The 24,985-nt window shown below is 44.6% G+C and overlaps 1 protein-coding gene across 18 annotated transcripts in view; it reads left to right on the forward strand.

Annotated features, from left to right (window-relative positions):
* The window catches only part of LOC147618948 (uncharacterized), a 222,548-nt gene that overhangs the window by 10,985 nt on the left and 186,578 nt on the right, over nucleotides 1-24,985 (forward strand). For 17 of the 18 annotated variants that reach the window (XM_086774131.1, XM_086774139.1, XM_086774128.1 and 14 more), the window contains exons 3-7: nucleotides 601-672; nucleotides 792-869; nucleotides 964-1,029; nucleotides 1,697-1,769; nucleotides 2,298-2,401. In XM_086774131.1, coding sequence (XP_086630257.1) covers nucleotides 601-672; nucleotides 792-869; nucleotides 964-1,029; nucleotides 1,697-1,769; nucleotides 2,298-2,401 — 393 coding nt within the window. Of the gene's footprint in view, nucleotides 1-600; nucleotides 673-723; nucleotides 870-963; nucleotides 1,030-1,696; nucleotides 1,770-2,297; nucleotides 2,402-24,985 lie in introns of all 18 variants that reach the window. The other variant, XM_086774135.1, reaches the window with a different exon arrangement.

A 24,985-nucleotide genomic window follows, 5' to 3' on the forward strand; every position in this document is an offset into this window, starting at 1 on the left:
CTACAAAATACTGACCATATTTTCATGCGTGTGTGTGTGTGCATGCATGTGTGCATACATACATACATAAATAAATACATGAGTACATGAGTACATAGATACATAGATACATAAATACATAAATATATACATGCATACTTACATACAAACATAAATAAATGCATTGCATGCATTACATCACATATATACAGACATTGCATACACATTACATCACGATTCACATATATACAGACATACATACATACATTGCATACAAACATACATACATATGTATATGCGTGCATACGTACGTAAACACATACATGCATACATATATTACATTTCATACATGTATACATTCATTGCATTCAGGCACACGCACACACGTACGTACATACATGCATGCATGCACATACATACATACATACATACATACATACACATCGAAAAACAAGACTTCCATTAAGCAAACGATCCTTTTGGATTTTCTAAAGCATGTAGCACTTCACTTTTCATTTTTAAGTTTCTTTGTTAGGACTAAAGGCTAAAGCTACAATGATTTATATACTCAAAATGTATTTTTGATGAGTATCGGTAACTTACAAAGTCACGCTATTGCAGTACAACCTTGCACTTCTCGATGACCGAGACGCTGAGCTAGAGGAATATGATGCTTTATTGGATTCAGTTGAGGTATGCGGCTGCAGTTTACAACTTCTAACACAGGCTTTTACCGGGTTGCAGATTTGAAGCTCTCATCAACCAAATAAGGTAAGGTCTTCGCATAGTAAGCAGTTAATCTTGTGAAGCAGGCCTCTTTGAAAGAAAAAGAGTTAGCATTGGAAGAGCTAGGAACTGCCACATCTAAAGCTAGTGCAGACAATTTGCAGGTAGCACTGCATTTTCTGGTTTCTATTTTGCTTAAGGATGATTTGCACATTCATCAAAAATCAAATAACTGACTTGGGTATCTTGCTTTTGCAGGAGAAAGAAAATGCCAGACTTTGTAAAGAGTCGATGATGAACAAGATTTGTAATTTGGAGCAAGAGGTATGTGTTCTATGTTCAGGGTTTAATTGTCAGCGGAGGATTGAGGAGAATGGAAATGCTTACAGGACCACCTGCACCATTCCATTCTTTCACTATATTGTGGATGGTGTATCTTTCAATTGAGTCCCTCCGAGGAAGCCTCATTGAGAGGATCTTCATTTCTCAAGGGCTATTTGGACTTTCAGAAGCCGGAAGGTCATGTTGTTTTTTTGGCTGATAGCTCATGCTGCACCACCCATCAAGAGGTGCCACAGATGGTGCCCCTGATTGCCCTCTTAGAGTTGACCTCCATGGAGTCTATTCAACACTGCATTCGGGGATGCATAGAGGTTCAGAGAGGTTGAGAGAGGATTGTGTTGCTCATGTCTCATATCAGGACAGAGCCATTTTAACTCATATCAGCGACCTCTACCACCCCCCCCTCTCTTCCCGCGCGCGGCCCTGCGCTTCTTCTTTGAATCCGATGTGTGATACAACAATGCTTTCTATATTAAGCCAGGCGCATCGGAAAAGGGGAAAAACAATTTGAACAGTGATTCAAGGTCCTATATGTTGATTGATATAAACATGTGATATTTCTACTGCTTTTCGTTGCATTGTATGCTTGATGATTAATCTAACTACAAGTGGTATATTATAAATAAAATCTAATTGTAGGCTATTTCAGTTGGAAAGTTTGCAGGTAGAAAGTGAAGAGAGATTAAAAAAACAAGAGGAATCATTTGAACTAAATAAAGCAGGTGACAATCTCATGAGTCTATTCTACTATAGGACCCAAAGAAACAGAGATCCTCATACATGATGATATACGCAGTTTTGCAATTCTAGAAATTCATATAGAGCAGTATAAACTAGGATTCAGGCCAGTCCACAGTTGCGTTGAGGGTTTCGTCTCCTAGGGCAACGATGTAGGTTTAATACCCATCAGCCTACACCCGCTGGACATGTTATAACAAAACAATCTATATCCTGCAAAAAAAGGTTTCTCTCCAAGAAAATGAGTTTTTAATGAGTGACCAAATCACAAAAAATCCAGGTTAAAGTTTTATAGAAGTGAGGGTTTGGGCTAGCAATTTGGGTTTAATATGGTTTGGTGAGGGAATTAACATGATCCTATTCATGTCTATCCCAGTTATTACTTGACTTGAAGATGTTTAATAGAAGACAATGCTAGGCATGGTTATTTTGGTGTTATTTAGTTTTGAAGAGCTTTTATCCTTTGGTTTTCAGTGAGGAATATTACACAGTTTCATCTAGTTTTGTTTTAGAGCTGAAGAAGAAGCTCTTGGAAAAAGAAAAACAAGTCTACCAGCTGAAGAAGCTTGAATCGGAACACCTCAAAAACCTCGAAAATCAAATTCTAATATCTCAGGTTTGCTGAAATCTTTTATTAAAATCAAGGGATAATTCAATAATAAGTATACAAATGATTTTGGATTGGAGTTCTTGTGGAGTATCTAAGGGTCAAGGTGATTCATGTGAACATAAGTTAAAGAATGCTACATGATATGATAAACATGAAAGCCTACACATGTGATTATTCATTTACTCATCTTTAATAATGCCGTGAGGAGTTGTCACCACCCCTTGCAATGTGGACATATGGCGGTGGGGATGCTAATCCATCCTAGGGGATAATTCTTTATTGAACCCTTTTTAAGGGTCCCAAAGGAGGGACTTGTTGGAAACATGGATCCTCCCACTTCCTGGGAGGTCACCCATCCCAGTTGTGTTGCGCACGCTTAACTGAGGTGTTCCACAAATTGGTCTAGCCATCCAGACCCCAATAGCTTGAGAACAAGCTCTGATGTGGCTTGAAAAGCATAAAATAAAACATCAAGTAGTTTTGTGCTGGGTAGGAGATTATGCATGGGGCTTGAATAAGAGAAGTTCCCATATGCCTTAGATGTTGGGATATCTAAGGTTTGGCCTTAGAATCAGGGCGATTCTCTAGGTAATAGAGGACTAGATGACTTGGCAAGACATCATTTGTTGTAAGGATTGAGGTGATATGGGCCAATGCCTATATATGTACCACCTTTTTGGTGATGGAAAGACATCCAGATTTGTCTTTATTCATTTTGTGTTAATCCAAGCTTATAACAATGTAGCATTTGTTGATCTTGTGTGTTCTCTGTCCCTCTTGCATCATAGTTTGGGGTTTCAATAAGCTCTAGATTGAACGATTGGTATCAGAGCTCTCTAGGGCTGGTTGAGACTTCTATTAAGTATGAAAAAATATACAAAAAGATCAAATGAAACAAGGGGGAAATCTCAACCAATCATGTGCCTTGTGCTGCCAACAAGGTCACTTATGAGTGGCAGTGAAAAAGATGCCATAATACCACTCTCATAAACTGGCTGTGCTTTCTCTCCGCAACCCTCAAAGACCTCTAGATTTTGGTCCAAGTGGCCATGAGGGTGTGGATGATATCACTCTGAAACCTGCAAATGCCAACCTCTGTGCAGGTTGGACGTATCCCGATTCCGGCATGCCTTAAAGACGGCACCGCTGAGTTATTTCCTGACTGATCATAATTACCAGATCCCTGTGGTTCACCTCATATCTGAGCTGTGGGCAAGACAATGTCAACCAAATGATAGCACCAAAATAAATGTAAGCATCCTTCCTCATCCATCAAAAGAGATGGGCCATTGCAGTCCAAATCCTCCATCCAACCAAATCCTCCATGCTTCCTGCACTCCCTTAAGCAATGGTAGACGGTCTCTGAAGCTCCTCCACATCTTGGGCATGTTGGGCTAACACTGACAATTGATCTCCACTGGTTGGTGGTGAGTCCACCAAGTAGAGAAAGAGGATATCTGTGTCCTCTTGTAAGCGTGTTGTCACAACCTCCTCCGAAAAGTCCTCTGATTGCTAGGTGTGATACCATAAACCTCCCAATGAGGAATAAGAGTAGGGACTCCTTGAATGTGTTCCAGGCCAAGATGCCTCTGAATGTCCGGTGTGATAATGAGGAATAAAAGTAGGGACTACTTGAATGTGTCCCAAGACAAGATGCGTGGCGTTCCACATGGTATAACTAAAGAAAGGCATGCTTTTCATCGGGTTGGTAGCATCCCTCCACGCCCTCTCACTCGGATCCCAATGCATATACCTCTTAAGGCATCTGACATACAACCAAAGGCTCATAGCAACTGTGATCATCTCTGAGGTGGGATCAATATAAAAGTGCTTCCCTGCTCTGCCAACAACTTTCACAGGACGCACCACCGGCCCCTCTGTGATATCGTGCATGCTGTATTTGTTGATACAAGGCTGAGCTATGGACCATGGTGGATTAAAGGGGAACATGGCTATGGTATTGCACGGAGATAGAGAGAGATTTTGAGAGAGAAACTATAGGTTACAAAGGTTGCCTCTTGACATCACTGCTTATGTCACCCGCTTATGTCACCCACACACAAATATCTAGATATTATTGTGACCCCTCTAAGAGGTGGTTCATGCACACATACACAAACACATAAGTGACCCCTCTAAGAGGACTCTAGAGTTCTTTCCTTCTGCTCCAAAGAGCTTATCCAAAATCTCATAAGCTTCTTTTGAAGTTAGGAGATCAACAACATGGTGTTTGAAATTGTCAGATAGGCCTAGGGCTATGAGGCCAAAGGCTTTCTGATCCTGGAGCTTCCAAGCTTTTTGGGCTTTATCTTCTACTTTAGGTATTTTCTCGTCTCCTCCAATGAAAGGCCAATCCACTAGGTATGGAAATTATCCCCATTAAATTTTTCAATGAATAGATGAGAGGCCATGATAGGCAGTGGATATGGGAAGGTCTTAGTGAATGAATAAATCCAATGCCAGTGTCTAGTCCCTTGCACATAAAAAATGCCCAAAAATTAGGAGTTCCAGAAATTAGGGATTTTGGAAATTAGGGTTTAAAATTTTGGGGCTTTTTGAAAATGAAGCTATAGGAGGCTATAGCAATATCTTAATGTCACATATGTACCCTCGGTTTTTAAAAATGGAGGAGGATTTGGGATTAATGCTTTGATTAAGATAGATTTTCAGAAAATGATAAAAGCCCCAGAATTTTACTATCCTGATTTGAACTGATGTTCGCAGAAGCTTTGTTGAATAGATGTGGGCTCTTCCTTCTTGTTCTTATTCTACCTGTGATGACTTTGTTGGCAGTAGCTTTGACAGGTGCTATTTAACGTTGATGTAGAGTTGCTATATGGGCAGTAGCAACAACAGGTACACGAGATGGGGAAGCAAAGGTGCTTGTGCAGTAGCTATGCGCAGCTCAGCAGCATAAGCGTAGGCAGAGATAGGTGGAGGTTTAGACGGAGGCAGTCGTATGCAGCAAAGGGCGGCGACGCGGACAACGACAGGTACAGTATTCGGGAAGTTCTTGCAGGGGGACTGTTGTTGGTGATGACGACGATGACTGCAGCACTTCGTGATTATGATGGCGAGACCAACAGCAAAGTGAAGGGCTAACCGCCGGTGGCCAGGAGGTTGGCTTTGATACCATATGTTGGTACAAGGCTGTGAGCTATGGTGGCTTAAAGGGGAACATGGCTATGGCATTGCACAGAGATGGAGAGAGAGAGAGAGAGTTTGAGAGAGAAACACTATGCTGGAGAGAGAGTGAATAACATGACTGAATGATGTGATTGTTGCTTGATAATTTCAATGGAAGTACAAGTATCTTTATGGGTTACAATGGTTGCCTCTTGACATCACTGCTTATGTCACTCACACAAATATCTGGATATTATTGTGACCCCTCTAAGAGGGGGGCAGAGGCGAAGGCAGAGGAGGCGGCAGGGGCAGCAGTGCAAGCAGAGGAGGAGGCCGGGGCAGCAGCGTAGGCTCCCGGTCTCTCAGCGTCGGTTGTTCTCTCTTGTTTCAGATGGTTCGCAGGAGCACAAATTGGAAAGGCACTAGTGTGGTAAAACTTGCAAGATTCTTTTCTAGCCACACTTATTGGTCCTTGTTGGCAGATGGGACAAGAGGGGGCGTATGCATTTCTGTTGCAGCGTCACTTATGCCTCATGTTATTGGATATGGTGTTATCATGCTTGCTAGAGCGCAGTGGGTTATGGTCATGCATGAGGGTCATAAATTGGGCATCTTGAATATCTATGCACCTAATGTGATAGTTGAGGGGGTGGCCTTTTGGGACACCATCACAAACCTCCTCCCCTAGGCAAATCATTGGATAGCTGGAGGGGATTTCAACATGGTTGAGCAGCCCTGTGACAAAATGGGTGGCTATGAGAGTAGCACACACCCCTTGGAGAGAGCCTCATAGGAGAGATTCACACTCCCCGTCTATGGGGCAGGGATTGTTGGACAGAGGATGACTTCTAACAGTGGGGATGGGTCGGGGGAGACTTCAACATGCTTGAGGACCCGGCTGATAGGGTGGGAGGCAGTCATGTTACAGTGCACGGCACGGAGCTTGCAGCGTGGGAGCGATTTTGCATGTCACTGAGGATCACTGATGCATGGCAGCATGGGGCCTTCTCCCGCTCTCAGGACAGTCTTAGTTTCTCTCGGTCGGATCGCCGGCAGGGAGGGACTAATCTATCACGGATTGATTACTTTTATGTGGGCGACTGGTTTGGGGAGCGAGGGGGCTCCGTTGGCATTCTCGCTGGCTCCTCATTTTCAGACCATGCGCCAGTTATTTTGACACTTGAGGAGAGGACACGGGAGCCCAGCCTGCAGTTGAGGATCCCAGAGAGGGTACTTACAGATCCTAGTCTCGTTGAGGACATTGAGAGCACGCTGTAGCTTGGAGGATTTTTGGGCCCGGCTCTGGGCTAGTCGACAGGCCCGCAGGATCTTGACTTTCCAATGGCTAGTCGCCCACAGGGGCTCAGCAGTTAGCACCTGGCTTGTCTACAGCGGTCTTCCGGCGGCCTGCGTCCGATGCGGCCACCCTATGGAGACACAGAGACATTGCCTATGGGATTGCCCTCAGGCGCAGCAGATTTGGCTGCGGATGCTGCGTATTCTGGCCCCCCTCTCTCCAGAGGGTATGTTTACGTGGGGTGCCGCTGCTTGGTCGACTTCGTCAGGGCCTGCTATGGGCTATGAGACGGAGCAGGACAGTCAGGCCATCAGATTCATTAGGGGCCAGCCTTGCCTTGTTCCTTCACCGGATTTCTCGTCCGCCAGCTGGACACAGGAGAGGGATCTACGATGGGAGCTCCTCAGCAGCCTCACCATCTGGTTCACCTGGAGGGCTCGGTGTGTCAGGGCTTTTGAGGGGAGACTGGAACCACCAGTAGAGACTGTACGGGGGATTTGGCAGGAGTTGATCCACACCCTGCGAGGACAGTATATGACCGCATCCGGGGCGGATGAGGCGATCTTGCGGCGCCAGGCCTTTCACACCACCTGGCGCAGCGGCCCCTTCTATACTCTACACGCGGGGTCCCCTGTTGGCATTACAGGCCACCTGTTTTGTGTTCCCCCCTCCTATTGTATGATTTAGCCCCTCAGTTCTTTGTACTGATGCTTGTACTTTTCAGCACCTAGGGAGAGTCTCCCGGGTTGCCTTGCTTTGTTCACTGCTCGGTTTTTCTTGTGAGCAGGAGAGGATCTTTTGTAGCCCTACAGGCGTTTTTATATAACTAATGAAAGGATCTTTTCTGAGAGAAAAAAAAAAAGTAGAAGTGGGGATGGATGTATCTTTGCATGATTGGATAGGTTTTATGTGGATGATTAGGGCCTAGATAGGGGAGGCACCATTGATGTCATGGCTGGCACCACCAAGTCAGATCATTGCCTGGTTGTTTTGTGCCTTAGGGAGCCAGGGACTCATATGGCATCCCCTTGTGTCCGTATACTTGATTCTCTGTATCTAGATGCAGAGATTTCACATGAGGTCAGAGAGATTTGGAGGTCATGTGATGATCCCGACCCTCAACAAAGAGCTGCATTGGCCCTACATAGGACCAACTAGTATTATCATAATGATGCTTTGGCCAAGAAACATAAAAGCCAAGGACAAGAAGAGAGCTATCATGCGGAGGATTGTTGCGCTTTAGAGGGAACACGAGAAGCAACAATAGTCTCCTTGGATGCCAGACCTATTGTCTATAGTTAGAGGAGAGCTGTAGATGGCCATGGATAGGTGGGCTGACATTATTGTGAGGGTTTATTGCTCCCACCTCTCTCACTCACAGGCTCGTGAATGGCTTCTAGCAGCTCTCCCTTCAGAGCTGATTGTGCACTTTCGAGACACACGTCTGCTTGGTCGAGGCTTCTTCCAGGTGGACTTTCTTTCTCCGGAAGCTACTTCTCAGGTGTTGGCTGGCACCCCCTTTCCTCTTGGCCCTAGGAATATTTTCTTCTTTCAGTACAAGGGGGCTTTGAACTAGTGGTGGAGGATCAACGGCTTACCCCGGTCTCATTGTGGTTCCTTGCTCTTCCTTGGTCTTAATGGAAGCTCTTCGCTTCCATAGGGATATCTTTTGGCCAGGTTTGAGAGGTATCGGCCCTTGTGGGCTCTCCCGTCTCAGCTTCCGTTGCTTCTAACAGTGTATCTTGGGTTTTTGCGCTTGTTCTTGATTCATCGATTATTGACGATCATATCAATGCTTCAGAGGTGTGGCAGATCTCATTTTCATCAGAGGATGGAGATTGTAGGCGGACCTGACCAGTGTCGGATTTGTCGTCGAGGGCCACATTGCTAGAGATTGTTCTAGATCGAGAGGCCACGCCAAGAGGCAGCGTGGTCTTACCCAGCAGATGCCTCCTGCATCTGCCCACACTCTAGTTGCCCCTGTGCCCCAGCAGACCACACACCGTTGGGTTGTGGTTAAAGATGGTAGGCGCCCTCGGATCTCCGTACCTGCCTCCGTATGTGCACCCTTAGAGGAGCATCCCAACCCTTTTGCAACTCATGCCTCATAGGATGTGGATCCTCCTTTGGAGGATGAGGTTCTGTAGGCACATGATTTGGATCCCTTGCAGGAGGATGTAGCATTATAGATACAGGATGATTGCACCCTCGAGGATGACGTTGCGCAGTCGCATTATCATGGTACCTCTCTAGTTTTGAGGACTAGCCTTGGCTTTTCCCCGGAGTGGGAACGAGAGGTAAGGTTTTCATTGTCAGGTTTTCCCTCCCTTATCTATGTGAAACATACCTCCGTCTCTAAAGGGGGTCACTTGTTGACCACGAGATCTGGTCGTTCCTACTTTGAGTCCTTATGAGGATTGTCTCATGGAACATTTAGGGTCTTTGGGGTTCTTTCCCACGCTGGCGGAAATAGATTGTCAAGACTCAGCTTCATAGTGCAGTTACAGGTGGACCTATGGATGTATTGCCCTTGCAAGAGCATAAATTGGATGCTAGCTAATGTGGGAGATCAAGCAAGCTTCCTTCGGGACACACCTTTTGGTCGCCAGCCATTGGTACCAAAGGTGGTGTTTGTATTTCTGTTTCAGCTGTGGTTTTGCCTTGCATCATTGGACATGTTGTCATTTTACCCGCGAGAGCGTAGTGGATCCTTCTTATGTAGGGGTTACACCCATTGGTATTCTTAACCTTTATGCTCCTAACCATAGAGGTCAGAGAATTTCCTTTGGAAATCTCTCACTACATTGATGCCTTATGCTGACCATTGGATTATTGGTGAGGATTTTAATATGGTTGAGATGCCAATGGATAAAATAGGTGGGCATGAGGTCTCTTGAGAGAGCACCTTGGGAGAGGTATATACTCTTCATTCTTGGCAGAGATTGTTGGCATGAGGATGACATTCCGAGGAGCCTATCTACTCTTATTTATTCATGGTCTAATAGGAGAAGGGATGTAGGATGTATTTATGCACAGTTAGACTGGTTTTATGGGTGCTTGACAAAGGGGGCCATGCTTTTATTGCAGCAGGCACTTCAAAATCGGATCATTGTCTAGTGGTTTTATGCATTCGAGATTTGAGTTGCCATGGATCAGCACCTCATGTAAGCATCCCTGATCATTTGTTCTGAGATGCAAAGCTATCACATTAGATGCATGATATTTGGAGATCTCACGATTTCTCTCCGGCCTCACAAAGTTTGGCCTCTGCTCTCCGTGATGTTAGTGATTTTTATTACACATGAGAGGCCTTGCAGTTAGAAAGGGCTATTAGATGTAGATGGGCTGCCTTACAGAGAGAGCATGAGAAACATCCTCATGCTCACTGGGTTGTAGACTCTCAATGTACTATTAGGACAGAGCTTCATCATTCTCTTGAGCAGCGTATGGAGTATCACTACCATGCCTAGGAATCCTTTTGGACCCTGATGGGTGGCAGATGCAACAAACACTTCTTTGCTACTCACGACCCATCTCATGCTAGAGATAGTGTCAGGCAGTTGTGTAGGATTTAGATGGCACTCTTCATTCATATCTTCTTATGATCAGAGAGAATGCCACTGATTTCTATTGCCAGCTTCTTAGTGTTGATCCTCATTTTGATTTGAGATATAGGGCATAGAGGAAGGTTCGGAATGCATTTTTGACATTTGATTACTGAGGAGATGTGTGCTGTTCTTGATGCCCCTTTGTCTATGCAAGAGTTCAGTCATGCTCTTCATGCCTTACCTCATGGTAAGTGTCCAGGGAGGGATGGTCTTTTCCCTGTTTTTTTCATTACTTTTTGGGATGAGATTGGGGCAGAGATCACATTGGCTCTCCAAGAGATGTGGGACATAGGTTCTATGCCTTCTTATCTCACTGAGGGGCTTATCTTCCTTATCCCTAAGAGTGGGGATAAGACCGATTGGCCAGTGGAGAACTATCACCTTACTTGGGACTACATGTAAGATACTTGCTAAGGCAGTGAGCATTAGATTGTAGCCAGTTTTGCAGGATGTCATTCATGATACTCAGAATGGATTCTTACATGAGAGGAGAATATTTGATAACATTTTGATGTTTTAGGAGGCTGTGGAATTGGCCAAACCAAGTAATCAGCCTCTAGACATTCTGCTTTTGTATTTTCAGAAGGCTTATGATAGAGTGGATTGGGAATTCCTTGAGGGTACTCTTAGCCATATGGGTTTCTCTCAAAGATGGATCAGGGGAGTTTCATGCATGTATCGTGATGCCCACAGTAGTGTACTCGCTAGCCGGTGATAAAGGTTAGCGGTTTCATATCTCTCTCAGTATGGCAAGGATGCCCTTTAGCCCCATTATTATATATCGTATTCATAGAGGCCATGAGCATCTTCCTCTGCTTCACTGCCGGTATTTCTGGATTGAGGTTGCCTTTTCGTATTTAGGAGCTGGTTGACTTTGAGTTAGCTAATGACACAACCATGTTCTTGGAGACCTCACACATATATTTATGTTCCTTTTGGGTGGCACTGGAAGAGTTTTGTTTGGCAGTAGGGGCGTTCCTTAATGGTGACCAGGAGGAGGAGGTGTATGTTGAGTAGCCTCTAGGCTTTGAGGTTCCAAGATCAAAGGGGATGGTTTACAGGTTGTAGAAGGCCTTGTATGGTCTTAAGCAGGCTCCCCCCTGATAGTAGTTGTAGTTTCCCTAGCTCCTAAAGAAGGCAATCCTCATAGTTACCAGGTCAGAAGGTGCAGAGAAAGGTGTTCCTCAGGGTGGCCCAATCCACAAAGTGGTCAGTTGGGAACTTACTGAACCATTTATCTGCTGCAAAGGCTTCCAAAGTGGATGAAAAAAGTACCAAGAAGGCATATGCTGAATACCTCGGCTCTTGCACATAGAAACATCGGATGTGGTCATCTACACCTTCAACAGTGAACATAGTGGTTGAGTACTTTAGGTACGGTGCGGTATGGTACGTGTACGTGTACGGTACGAGTACGTAAAGTACACATCAAGATAAGTACTTTAAGTACGCTCATGTTTTTTACTTACTAATATATATATATATATATATATATATATATATATATATATATATATATATATATATATATATATATATATATATATATATATATATATATATATATATATAGTAAAATAAGGAATATCTAGCATCCATACAAAAATAGCATGAAAGAAAATGGTAATGCTAAAATGAAAACTAATCTATTAACTATTGAGCAATGACCACTGGCGAAAATAATTAAAAAACGGGCCAAATAAGTGTTGTGTATTGAACCTCATATTTGGTACGTAGACCTTATCCGTACGAGGTACAGTACGTATGGAGTAGCACGAAAAGTATTGAAGTACACATTGGATGTGTACGGGTACAGAATGCAACTATGGCAGTGAATCCTTTGAAAGTAGGAAACTTGATGTTTACCAAGCCCAACACTATGGAAAGGGGTTTTGGGCCAAGAGGGTTTCCTGTTCCTCTAGCCTTGTAACCAAAGGTGGGATTACCAAAATTGGTTGCCATAGAGAAGGGTTGAAGGGAGTCTCTAGGAGGTACGTAATTGAACCTCTCTAGCTTTAGCAGCATATTGAGAGGGGACTGTTGGTTGGGCTGACCGGACTAGCATGAGAGTGTGTATTGGGCATAGACAGGACACAGAGAAAAGAGGTGAGCGAACAAGACTCCAAGTTTCAATTGTCCCACCAAGCGTACCAAATTTTTAGTGTACCACCCCTAGTGGCTACAGCCTTTCCATTACCAAAAAAGTACATATATAACCATTGGCCCACATCATCTCAATCCTTACAACAAACGATGTCTTGCCAAATCATCTAGTCCTCTATCACCCAAAGAATTGCCCTCACTCTAAGGTCCAAACCTTAGATATTCCAACACCCTCGCTCAATTCAAAGAGGTGAGGAGCTTCAGAATTACAAGTGAGCTCAGTTGCAAAACTTCCTAATAAGGCCTGTCAGCATCCTCATCACTATCACTCCACTTAGCATAAAACAAGAAACTCTCTAGGTTGGCCTTAAGTGAAGAAAAAAAAAATAGTGGCAAATGGACAAGTGACTCACTTGCCATTTACATCAATGAAAGATAAAAATCATAAGGTCAATGAAGATTAAAGCCATCCCGCATGCAAGATCCTCCCTTGAACAGAGCTTGTGTGAAAGAAAAAGGTGAGAGCAATGACAGTTCCCACCATTTCCATTTGAAGCACATCACGATTTAGATCCTATCGGTGAAGTGCATGTCGATGATGCTCGTGCTAAAGAAGCCCACGAGAACTTGCACATTAAGCCCATACATAAACACTTGTGTTGTCCATGTGAAAAACAACCCCTTGATGAAGACTCTTCACACCAATTTTATGTTTGACCACAAACCTTAGGGTTGAACCTTCTCTTCTTCATTCACTCTCTTCACAACCAGACTCTCTGTTGCTTGCTATGTTTGCTATGTGCCACCAGCAACGAAGAAGACCATCGATTGATGGATGTCGCTGCTATTTCAGACAGTCTACTCTATGTACGATGTGGATCAAGTTAGTCAAGTCAAAGAGAATCTTTCAATACTGCTACGCTCAAACTGACTGTCAGCTGCTGGAGCCTCAATGCCTTGTAAGTCGCTCGTGTATTGCACATGTATGCAGAGCCTGTGTAGAGTGATAACGTTTACTTTGGTCTAGGGTCAACACCACATCTTTACCATGAGGATTGTCTCATGGAATGTGCAGGGCCTCGGAGGGCTTCCCAGCCGCAGTAGGAAGCGCCTCATGAATGACCAGCTCCATCCTGTTATTAGAGGTGGAACTCTACATGTGCTCTTGTTGCAAGAGTACAATTTTTATTTATTTTTTAATCCAAGGAAGAGACTTCTATTAAGTATGAGAAAACGATACAACAATCATGGCTATAAGCCGGAATAGAATCACCCCAATATGTAAGGTGATCTCAACCACTGAGTGGTGCCATGAAAGACCTCTAGGACTAGAGGAAAAGAAAATGCCATGGTCCCACTCCTACATAAATACAACACACTTTGCTTACACAGAACAAGAGGACCCCTAAATACGAGCCCATGTAGCCATGAGAGTATGGATGATATCACCCCATATAGTACTAATGCACTGAGAGTTAAAAATTTGGACACCCTCAATTGCCTCCATGCATCTAGCTCTCGAGATCTGCCATGTTGTAATTGAAACCGGCCTCTGATATAAAACCAGAGTGCGGTGGACTAGCAGTCACCCGTCCACGTGTAGTCTAGATGTGAAAACAAAACAGATTGGAGCTAGAATGCCCAAATCTGAAAACAAAGCGACATCTGTTGGCCCCAAAGCTTGGCGCCCCTTGCGGTATTTCTTTATTCAATTTCAAAAGTATGAAAGGCTGAGTACACCAAACTCAGCCAAGAGAGTACACCTGTATGTCCAATTTGACAGCCCACAATACCTCTTAGCACAGAGGATTCACGCACACAGATCTGTGTCTCAAAGTAACACACTGTGCCTCCCTCTGATCAGCCAAGACCACTAAGCAGGGTAGCCATGAGCATACATCTGGCATATCTCAAGCACATGATTCAACATCTCAGCTCATACATACATGCATTGTTCAATCTCTGTCTCCATCCTTTTCAATCTGCCATACCGCTCCTCTCACAAGGGGCCAGATAACTCAAATCTGCAAACAGACATAAAGCAATAGAAAGAGAGATAGATGAACAAACTCAGAGCTTACCAAAATCAGCTCGTGGATCTGCACCTGAGGAAGTAACGGTACCAATCTGTACTTGCAGGCACTTGTTTCAACAGCCTTGCTTCACACGTGTGAGTGTACTTGTCTGTACCTTCCTCTTTGCATCCACCTCAGTGCTGTACTTGACTGTACAGTTCTGAAAATTTGTACTGCACCAATCCGTACAGGCCACATGTCACTGTACTTGCATATGCCGCCTGTAGCAGCCAGTATCTGTACCCGACTGTACCTGCGCAGCCAGCCTGTACCAGATCTGTCCAGTGCCGCCTACAGCTGTACTGTCCAGCGCAGCTGTACCTGAACTGTCCGTACACTGTACTTGCAGTGGTATAGTACTGTACCTGCAGTTGTACTTGTCTGCACAGCTTGTACTAGCAACTGCAGCTGTCTGTAACAGTTGCCGCCCTCTCTCTTGGTGCAGAAATCAGTGAGCGCAGCCTGTACCTGCTGCAACCTGTCCGTACAGGGCTGTACGGCTCGTTTGCACGGAGAAAACAGCAACCAGAAATCTGCAACAGCCGACTTGCTCTCTTGCTTTTGCACATGTATCAACATCATTCACTGCAAAACAATGGCGTAGTAATAGTCCAAGTTGTATACCACTGTGAACCATACATATCCACAAAATCCCATGTGACTAGTACACATATATCATAGAAGTCCCATAAACAGATGTATTGTCAGCCTCAGTACCTTCGGGTGAGATAAAAACTGCACCAAGTGACCTCTAGATGTCATCTGAGCTTGTCTGTATCAAGGGAGCGGAGGTGCTACCCCCCTCTTGAGCATCAGGTAATGCTCCAGACCCATGCTCTGCTGAACCTGAATGAGCCACAACAAGAGTCGGCTCTAACTCAAAGGCATCGAGATAAAGCTGCAAAACCTGAAGTGAATCTGTTAAGTCACCTTGCTCCATCCACTGCGCATCCATCGGTGAATAGTTCTTGAACTTCACAAGATAGCGACGGGAAACTTTACCTCGTACCTTTCTTTATGTGCCAGTATCTGCTCTGGAATCAGAACCTCATCAAGTTCCTCAACTTCCGGCTGAGCCTCATCTGATACATCCTCAGGCACATCCCCACGGAAAGGTCTAAGAAGACTCACGTGAAAAGCATTGTGAATCCTCCAGTGATCTGGTAGCTTCAAACGATAGGCTACCTCACCAATCTTTTCCAAAACCTGAAAAGGCCCATAATAACGCATGCTCAACTTAGGGAATAAGCGCTCTTTACCCTTCATCTTCTTGAGTCTAGCCTTTTCAAAGCGCAAAAGAACCCAGTCACCCAATGCAAACTGTACATCACGTCTGTGATGGTCTGCGGCTTTCTTTTGCTTCTGCTGAGTTTTCTGGAGTGCCAACTTAACCCTCCGATAAGCTTCATCCAAACTTTCCACATACTGATCAGCTTCAAAAATCTTATCCTTTGTATGCAAAATGGGTGGTACCTTCTTCCCTCCTTCCACAATCTCAAAAGGCGCCTTGCCTGTCGAGGTATGTATAGTGTTGTTATATGCAAACTCCACCAAAGGAAGATACTTTTCCCATTGTTGCTTGTGCTCTGACACATAACACTTGAGAAGATCCAACACTGTAGAGTTAGCCTCTTCTGACTGACCATCTGTCTGTGGATGAAATGACGATGAGAACTTGAGAGTTGTACCCATGTTGTCAAACAACCCTCTCTAGAACAAACTCGTCATCTGTGGATCACGGTCACTAATGATAGACGTAGGCAAGCCATGATACTTGAAGATGTTCGCCATGAACAACTTCACCATATGATCCACTTTGATCGTCTTACGCACGGGAATGAAATGAGCCTGCTTACTGAACTTGCATATGATAGTCCAGATGCCATCATTTCCCGTTTGTGTCCGTGGAAGATCAAATATAAAATCCATGGCAATGCTCTCCCAAGGTCTATCTGGAATAGGTAAAGGCTGTAATAACCCTGGTGTCTTCTGACGGTCAAACTTTACCTTCTGACATACGATGCATTGCCTCACAAAGGCATCAACATCTCTTCTCAAGGTTGGCCAATAAAAGAAAGTCTTCACTGCTTTAATTGTGGCGTCAATACCCCTATGACCAGCATACGGTGGAGCATGACTTTCAATCATAACCTTGAGTCTCAATGGCCTGGTAACACACAGTCTGCCATGCATCAATAAAAACCCATCCCTGAGAGTATAGTGCTCATGCCGCTGACCCTCAGACATCTGATCATACAACCTTTCAAAATCCTCATCATGGGCATACTGCTCTTTCATTTCATCAAGCTCATGATGATAAGCAAGTGAAACTGCAGAGACCTGTGGCTTGCGTGACAAAGCATCTGCCACTACATTCTTTTTGCCTTCCACATGCACAATCTGGAAGTGAAACAAATACAAAAAGTTTGCCCAACGCATATGCTTCTCTGAAAGCTTAGTTTGCGTGAGGAAATAACGCAAGGTTTGATGATCTGTCTGTACAGTAAAATCAGCCCCAAGCAAGTAGTGTTTCCATGTAGAAAGAGCGTGAATTACAGCCAACATCTCTTTCTCATAAACCTGTAAATGCTTCTCAGCATCTTGCAATATTCTACTCTCATAGGCTATCACATGTCCCTCTTGCATGAGAACTGCACCAATGCTACTTCCACATGCATCACACTGGACAACAAAAGCCTTTCGGAGGTCCGGTAACACCAATACTAGATCCGAAGTAAGCTTTTCTTTGAGCTTTTTGAATGCTGTAATTTCCCGATCAGCCCATCTAAACGGAGTTGCCTTCTTCGTCAAAGCATGAAGAGGCGAAGCAATTTCAGCAAAGTACCGTATGTATTGCCTGTAATAGGAACACAATCCTAGAAAGCTGCGTACATCATGCACGGTTCTCAAATCTGGCCAATTAAGAATTGCTTCCACCTTTGCTGGATCCATACGGACTCCATGCGCAGACACAATATGCCCCAAGAAATGTATCTCTTGCAAAAAGAACTCACTCTTCTTGCCATTAACAACCAGCCTATGGTTTCTGAGTTCTGCAAACACAATGGCCAAATGCCTTCTATGCTCTTCCTCAGTTTGTGAATGCACAATCATATCATCAAAGAATGTGCCCACAAACTCTCTATGAGGTCTGAAAATCCTGTCCATCATTCTGTTAAATGTGGCAGGTGCATTTGTCAAACCAAAGGGCATAACCAAAAACTCATACAATCCAAACGTGGTTCGGAATGCTGTCTTTTGCAGATCCTCGGGTCTAATTCGTATCTGATGATACCCGCTTTTCAAGTCAATGCGACTAAAGACTGTGGAGCCCTGTAAGCAGTCCAAGATGTCATCGATCCTCGGTATGGGGAATCGATTCTTGATGGTATTCTTGTTCAGCGCCGTGTAATCAATACACATGCGCCAAGAACCATCCTTCTTCTGCACCAAGAGTACAGGTGAGCAAAAGGGTGATGAGCTAGGCTGTATCAACCCCTTATTCAAAAGCTCCTGCACCTGACTCATAATCTCTTCCTGCTGGGCTGCACTAACACGGTACGGCGGTCTATTCGGTGGAGTACTACCAGGAATTAGATCTATGGCATGATCTTCTGGCCTCTCAGGAGGAAGTTCTCCTGGCAATGACTCGGAAAAACAATCTTGAAACCCACATAAGAAATCAGTCCTGTCCTTATCTAACATAGACAAATTAGACTTAGACTCATCATCTTGTGCATCCTTTACATAAATCAAGTACGCGGAAAGATGCTTTTTCATTACTGATAAAATCGCCGAAGCGGATACAATAGGAACAGATTCCCCTTTGAGTTTTACATCCAATACATGTTCTTTCCCTCTATGAGTCAGAGTGATTTTCCTATTGTAAGTATCCACCACCGCATGTACTCTGTGGCACCATGGCATCCCCAACAAAACATCACAGCCATCCAAAGGCATGATGAAGAACTCTTCGCTGTCCACATAACCCTGCAAATGAAGCCGAAGCTTCTCAATGATAGGAGTAACGGGTTCTGCATACCCTGGACAAGCCATATTAGCCCATGGTTCTTGGTCTCTCTCGTCGTCGAAGCTCGCCATAGCAGGAAAATGCACTTTCTTTCCGGAACGCAATTTGACCATCCACTATCTGTGTGGGAGACGTCCGGAGGCTAAAAACCAACCGTCCTTCGAGGGACAGGAGTCATTTCAAAAGGGGTAGTCCACTGGCGTCTAAAAACCAACCACACGAGCGAGAAAAAAATTCTGGTTTCTTTGCTGAATCTTTGTACTTGAAGTAGGCTCTGATACCACTGTAATATGCGGAAGCTTTGGAGAAGAATCGGTAACTTTAATAACGGCTCCATCTCCTCTCCGCGAATCCCCAATCGGCCAGCCAAATCTGGTGAAATGAAGTTGGCTCTAGCACCTGTGTCAAAGAATATCAAGGCATTCTGATCTCTCACTTTGCCCCATGCCCTGCACAACTCTGTCTCTTCAACCACCTGGCTGTTCCCCCACAAGATGAGGAACTAACCGTGCAGAAGGTTTTGGTTTCTTTGACTTGGGCTCTCCTTTATTGTCAGAGTCCTTTTGGGACTTTCTCTTGGGACAATTAAATGACATATGCCCCTCTTCAGTACAGTAGAAACATTTTCGAGCATCTCTCAAAGCCTGTCTTTCCTCAGAAGTCCTCTTGGGCATTGGCAACTTCTTATACTTCGTCTCTGAAGACCCTTTAGCATCACGTGAAGCATGCCCAAATTTTTCAGCTTTCTTGCTCAAGTTCTTACTGCCTTTAAACCCAGATGAACCTCCAGTGAGTAACGCATTAGCTGTCATAGCATTTTCAATCATCTATGACATGTTCGTTACTCTTGTCTTGATGCAATAATCTCGTACCTCTTTGGGCAGCCCACAACAATACTTCTCTACCTGCTCAGACAATGGCACTGCACGGTAAGAAGTCACTGGGAGTAAAGCTTCCCAAAACTTCTTATTGTAATCTTCCAAATTTTCACATTTTGAAGCATCCAACTTGTGCCATGCGGTCATAACATCCACCTCAAATGTAGATGTGAGCCATACGGAAGAGAAAACCTGTTTAAATTGGACCCATGTAGTGGGTGCTATGCCCTGCAAAAGAAGAGTAGACCACCACTCTTAGGAGAAGTCTCTTGCTCTTCCTCTTCATGATAGAAGTACTCATCCTCTGTATTAGACATGTTTGCTGAATTTTTCAGCGATGGCTTTCTTCGAGGCAACCACGATCTCACCCCCTTCAGAAAGTTGATGATTGGTCCCGGCAACAGAACCTTGAAACCGGCCTCTGATATAAAACAGAGTGCGGTGGACTAGCAGTCACCCGTCCACTTGTAGTCTAGATGTGAAAACAAAACAGATTGGAGCTAGAGTGCCCAAATCTGAAAACAAAGCGACAACTGTTGGCCCCAAAGTTTGGCGCCCCTTGCGGTATTTCTTTATTCAATTTCAAAAGTATGAAAGGCTGAGTACACCAAAATCAGCCAAGAGAGTACACCTCTATGTCCAATCTGACAACCCACAATACCTCTTAGCACAGAGGATTCACGCGCACAGATCTGTGTCTCAAAGTAACACACTGTGCCTCCTTTGATCAGCCAAGACCACTAAGCAGGGCAGCCATGAGCATACATCTGGCATATCTCAAGCACATGATTCAACATCTCAGCTCATACATACATGCACTGTTCAATCTCTGTCTCCATCCTTTTCAATCTGCCATACCCCTCCTCTCACAAGGGGCCAGATAACTCAAATCTGCCAACAGACATAAAGCAATAGAAAGAGAGATAGATGAACAAACTCAGAGCTTACCAAAATCAGCTCGTGGATCTGCACCTGAGGAAGTAACGGTACCAATCTGTACTTGCAGGCACTTGTTTCAACAGCCCTGCTTCACACGTGTGAGTGTACTTGTCTGTACCTTCCTCTTTGCATCCACCTCAGTGTTGTACTTGACTGTACAGTTCTGAAAATTTGTACTGCACCAATCCGTACAGGCCACGTGTCATTGTACTTGCATATGTCGCCTGCAGCTAGTATCTGTACCCGACTGTACCTGCGCAGCCAGCCTGTACCAGATCTGTCCAGCGCCGCCTACAGCTGTACTGTCCAGCGCAGCTGTACCTGAACTGTTCGTACACTGTACTTGCAGTGGTATAGTACTGTACCTGCAGTTGTACTTGTCTGCACAGCATGTACCAGCATCTGCAGCCGTCTGTAACAGCCGCCGCCCTCTCTCTTGGTGCAGAAATCAGTCAGCGCAGCCTGTACCTGCTGCAACCTGTCCTGACAGGGCTGTACGGCTGGTTTGCACAGAGAAAACAGCAACCAGAAATCTGCAACAGCCAACTTGCTCTCTTGCTTTTCCACGCTTCCTCACACACGTTTGCTCCACGTTTCTTTTTCCCAAAAAGAAGAGAGAGAGAGTGTAGAGAGAGAGGCATGCAACATATAATATAAAACACCATTTCACGAAAAAAAAAAGAGAGGCATGCACTCCAAAAGTGGAGTTGCCCCCTCCCCATAATAATCCTAGGGCCCCAATTAAAGTTCCCTAGGGGCCACTAAGGCCTAGGAGTAACTTTCAATAAAACATTAAAATTCTAATGTTCTAGTTCCCCCCTTCACACCTAGGGATGTCCACACATCATTAACTCTGTCCGCAACGGAACCTTGAAACCGGCCTTGATAGAAACCAGAGTGCGGTAGACTAGCAGTCACCCGTCCACTTGTAGTCTAGATGTGAAAACAAAACAGATTGGAGCTAGAGTGCCCAAATCTGAAAACACAGCGACACCTGTTGGCCCCAAAGCTTGGCGCCCCTTGCGGTATTTCTTTATTCAATTATAATAATATGAATGGCTGAGTACAACAAAAATCAGCCAAGAGTTTACACCTGTATGTCCAATCTGACGGCCCACAATATCTCTTAGCACAGAGGATCTATGCACACAGATCTGTGTTCCACAATTACACACTGTGTCTCCCTTTGATCAGCCAAGACCACTAAGCAGGGCAGCCATGAGCATACATCTGGCATAACTCAAGTGCATGATACATCATCTCAGCTCATACATACATATGCTGTCCAAACTCTGTCTCAACCCTTGTCAATCTGCCATACCCCTCCTCTCACAAGGGGCCAGATAACTCATATTTGCAACAGACATCAAGCAGTAGAAAGAGAGATAGATGAACAGAAACGAAGCTTACCAAATTTAGCTCGTGAAACAGCAGTGGAGGAAGCAACGGTGCCAATTTGTACTTGCAGGCACTTGTATCCACAACCCTGCTTCACATATGTGCATGTACTTGTCTGTACCCTCCTCCTTATGTTCACTTCTATGCTGTCTTTGAAAGTACAGATCTGATTGCGCTGATTCAGGCGAGTACAAGTGTGGACAGCAGGCTGTGTTCGGGCACCCCCCATGTGAATCATTCAATATTTTGACTCAGCAACCACCATGCCCACACTTGTGCTGTTCCATTTTCACAGGGCCATGACAGTAATACTAGTGAGGGACATCTTACAACAAACCATACTGGGCAATACTTCTACGAATGAAAATAGCAAGGTCTGTATCGTAGAAAAACCATGGACCAGACTAGGAAAGCCAAGCAATTGCCCCCCAAGTAACATACATGGCGCAACCACTGAATTTGCCCATAAGTTGGGCTATAGAACCCCAAAAATGTTGTGGAGTGCTGCATCCCCATAAACAATGTTGTACACTCTCAAAATTTGCCGCACATTTCGGGCACGTAGGTGCTACACCGAAACCAATCTCCACTGATTTGTGGGGAGACCACCATGTAAAAACAACCAAAAGAAATGAGAGATCTGTCTCCTTCCATATGAATGCCAATATATGTGCTATATTACCGGAGTGATGTTATAACTCTCCCAATGAGGCCTAATAGCAGCAGGGAACCTATGCATCTGTTGCATAATGAGAAGCTTCACATTGCGCACAGTGAAACTGAAAAAGGGATGGCTTTTCAATGGGTCATAGGAATCAATCCACTCCCACTCACCTAGATCCCACTGAAGATATCTTTTAGGACAGCCAACATACAGCCACAAACACCACGAGCCATGAGTCACTATCTGAGGAGAAGGATAAATGAACCAGTGCTGCCCCGAACGACCAACAATCCTCACTGGTGTCTGGGATGATCCCCTCCATGCTACATCTCCTCAATCTCTATCCAAGCATGATAGAATAGATGATGCAATTTATAGCCTCTTGGCTTGAGAGAGCAATGAGCTGTAAAGGTACACCTATCCTACAAAAAACTCCCAACCATCTTGGATGATAATCTCCATGAAAGATCCCAGAAAGCCACTCATGCAGTATGGCTACATCAATCAGATCAATACGTATGTGAGAGCCCCTAAGATGCTGAATGGATGCAACTCTTACATCCACAAGAAGAATCTTGAAGGTCTTCCAAGCAAGAACTGTATATGCACATCTCTCCCAGCTTGACCACTGCATGTAATGAGATGCACCAAGTGGCCAACCGGCCTCATCTCTAATGAACTTGTTCCACAAAATGGGTCATTGGGTTGTCGGTCAGCCTCATCCAAAGACCTAGGAAGCCTTTGTCACAAGAAAGGTCGCATGCTTCTCCATGCTCTGACAATGACTACAATAAGAGGGGTGGTGCCCTGATATCTGCCTACGTGAACAAAAATCGTGTGCTATGGGTAGCCAATCTCTCCCAACACGAGGTGTACATCCGGGAATTTGAGATAAGAAAAAATCCTTCAAAGCTCGGTGCCTAGTAGGAAACCTCTAACCACAAGTTTGCAAAGTAAAGCCCTGCACATAACATCCGGATCAATAATATTCAGCCCCCCTCTCGTCTGGGCTGAATAATTGTAAGCCAAGGTTCCCTGGCACGTGTGTCAGTGGTGCCATCCAAACCCGACCAAAAAAAATTGCAGATCAATCTCCGCAACTGACCAATGCACGCACAAGAGAAGCACCAACAAGAGGCAATAATCCAAGCCGAGGAGGCAATAATCCAAGCCGAGGCAAGTAATACCTGATTAGCAACCATTTTCTATAGGCTAAATCCAATCTCTTAGAGCTCCAATGAAGAAGTTCTTCCGAATACTCATAAGTACCGGAGCAAACTGCTATGCAAGAGAAATATCTGTTGGAAATAAGTGCACACTAGGTGTACTATTTCTAGTCTAGTTTCACTTAAGTCTTTGTGTCTTGAGTCTAGTGCCATGTGGCATCTCTACATTTATCCCATAAGTCAGTCTACTCAATCTTGTACTTCTCACCTATATATTGTAGGTGTCACATCAATGAAAGTATCAATCTTGTGTCTTGTCTACACTCATCTCAAGGTAACTCTTTGTCTTTCATTTGTTTTGTTTCATTTCTAGTTTTTGCTCTTGCTTTCATATTTTCTACATGGTATCAGAGCCAGCCTTTCCTAGTTCATTTCCAGCTTGATGCTGCCTTGATTCTCTTCTACCTTGCCTCGTCGCTCGTTATCCTCTCCATCGTGCTCAAGTTCTGGCCGCCTATTTCCTGCCCCAGATCTGCGCCATTCCACTCAGGAATCTGCCCGCCATTTTCTGCGCCAGTTTTTGCTGCCTGCGTTGACCTGTTTGCAGTTGCTGCTGCCTGCGCTTCACCCTCTACAGGCTGCGCATCACTCCATACCTGCAGCTACTGTCGGTCTCCCTCTCCTCTTGAAGAATCTACAAGGTACATGCTACATTGTCTCCTTCAGTTTGCTGGTCAGTCCTTTCCTCATATCTGCAAACTGCTAGTTCCTCATGCTTCGATAGGCTGTCACATGCTATGGCCTTGACAAGTGGTGAGAGAGCCGGCTTCTAAAAACAGTTTGGATCTCTTTTTCATTCATTTCTGCAATCTTGTAAGGGAATAGACACTGCCCTTGCATTTTAGCAAGAGGTAAGACCTTCCCACATGGCCTCTTCTACTCATTCTCTCATGTCTATCGACAAATTCAATGGCTCCAACTTTCATACTTGGCAAATCAAAATCAAGTGCCATCTTATGAAAGAAGGTCTTTGGGACGTTGTTCACCATGCTGCTCCCGAAGATTCAGACATTGAGCAAGTTATCACTTATGCTCCCACTGCCAAGAATGACAAAGCCTATGCTATCATCCTGCTCGGTCTTGGCGATGATTACATTCATCACATCTCCGACATACAGTCTGCTTCTCGAGCATGGATCACTTTGGATACCCTTTTTGGACCTCGTTCTAAAAACTCTAAGATTGCACTTATGATCTCATTCTTTGATCTATATATGCAGGAGGGAGCTACTATAGCCTCTCATGT

The sequence above is a fragment of the Cibotium barometz genome, chromosome 34 (genome assembly GCF_041138505.1).
Source record: "Cibotium barometz isolate CiBa-2024 chromosome 34, ASM4113850v1, whole genome shotgun sequence".
Lineage (NCBI taxonomy): Eukaryota > Viridiplantae > Streptophyta > Polypodiopsida > Cyatheales > Cibotiaceae > Cibotium > Cibotium barometz.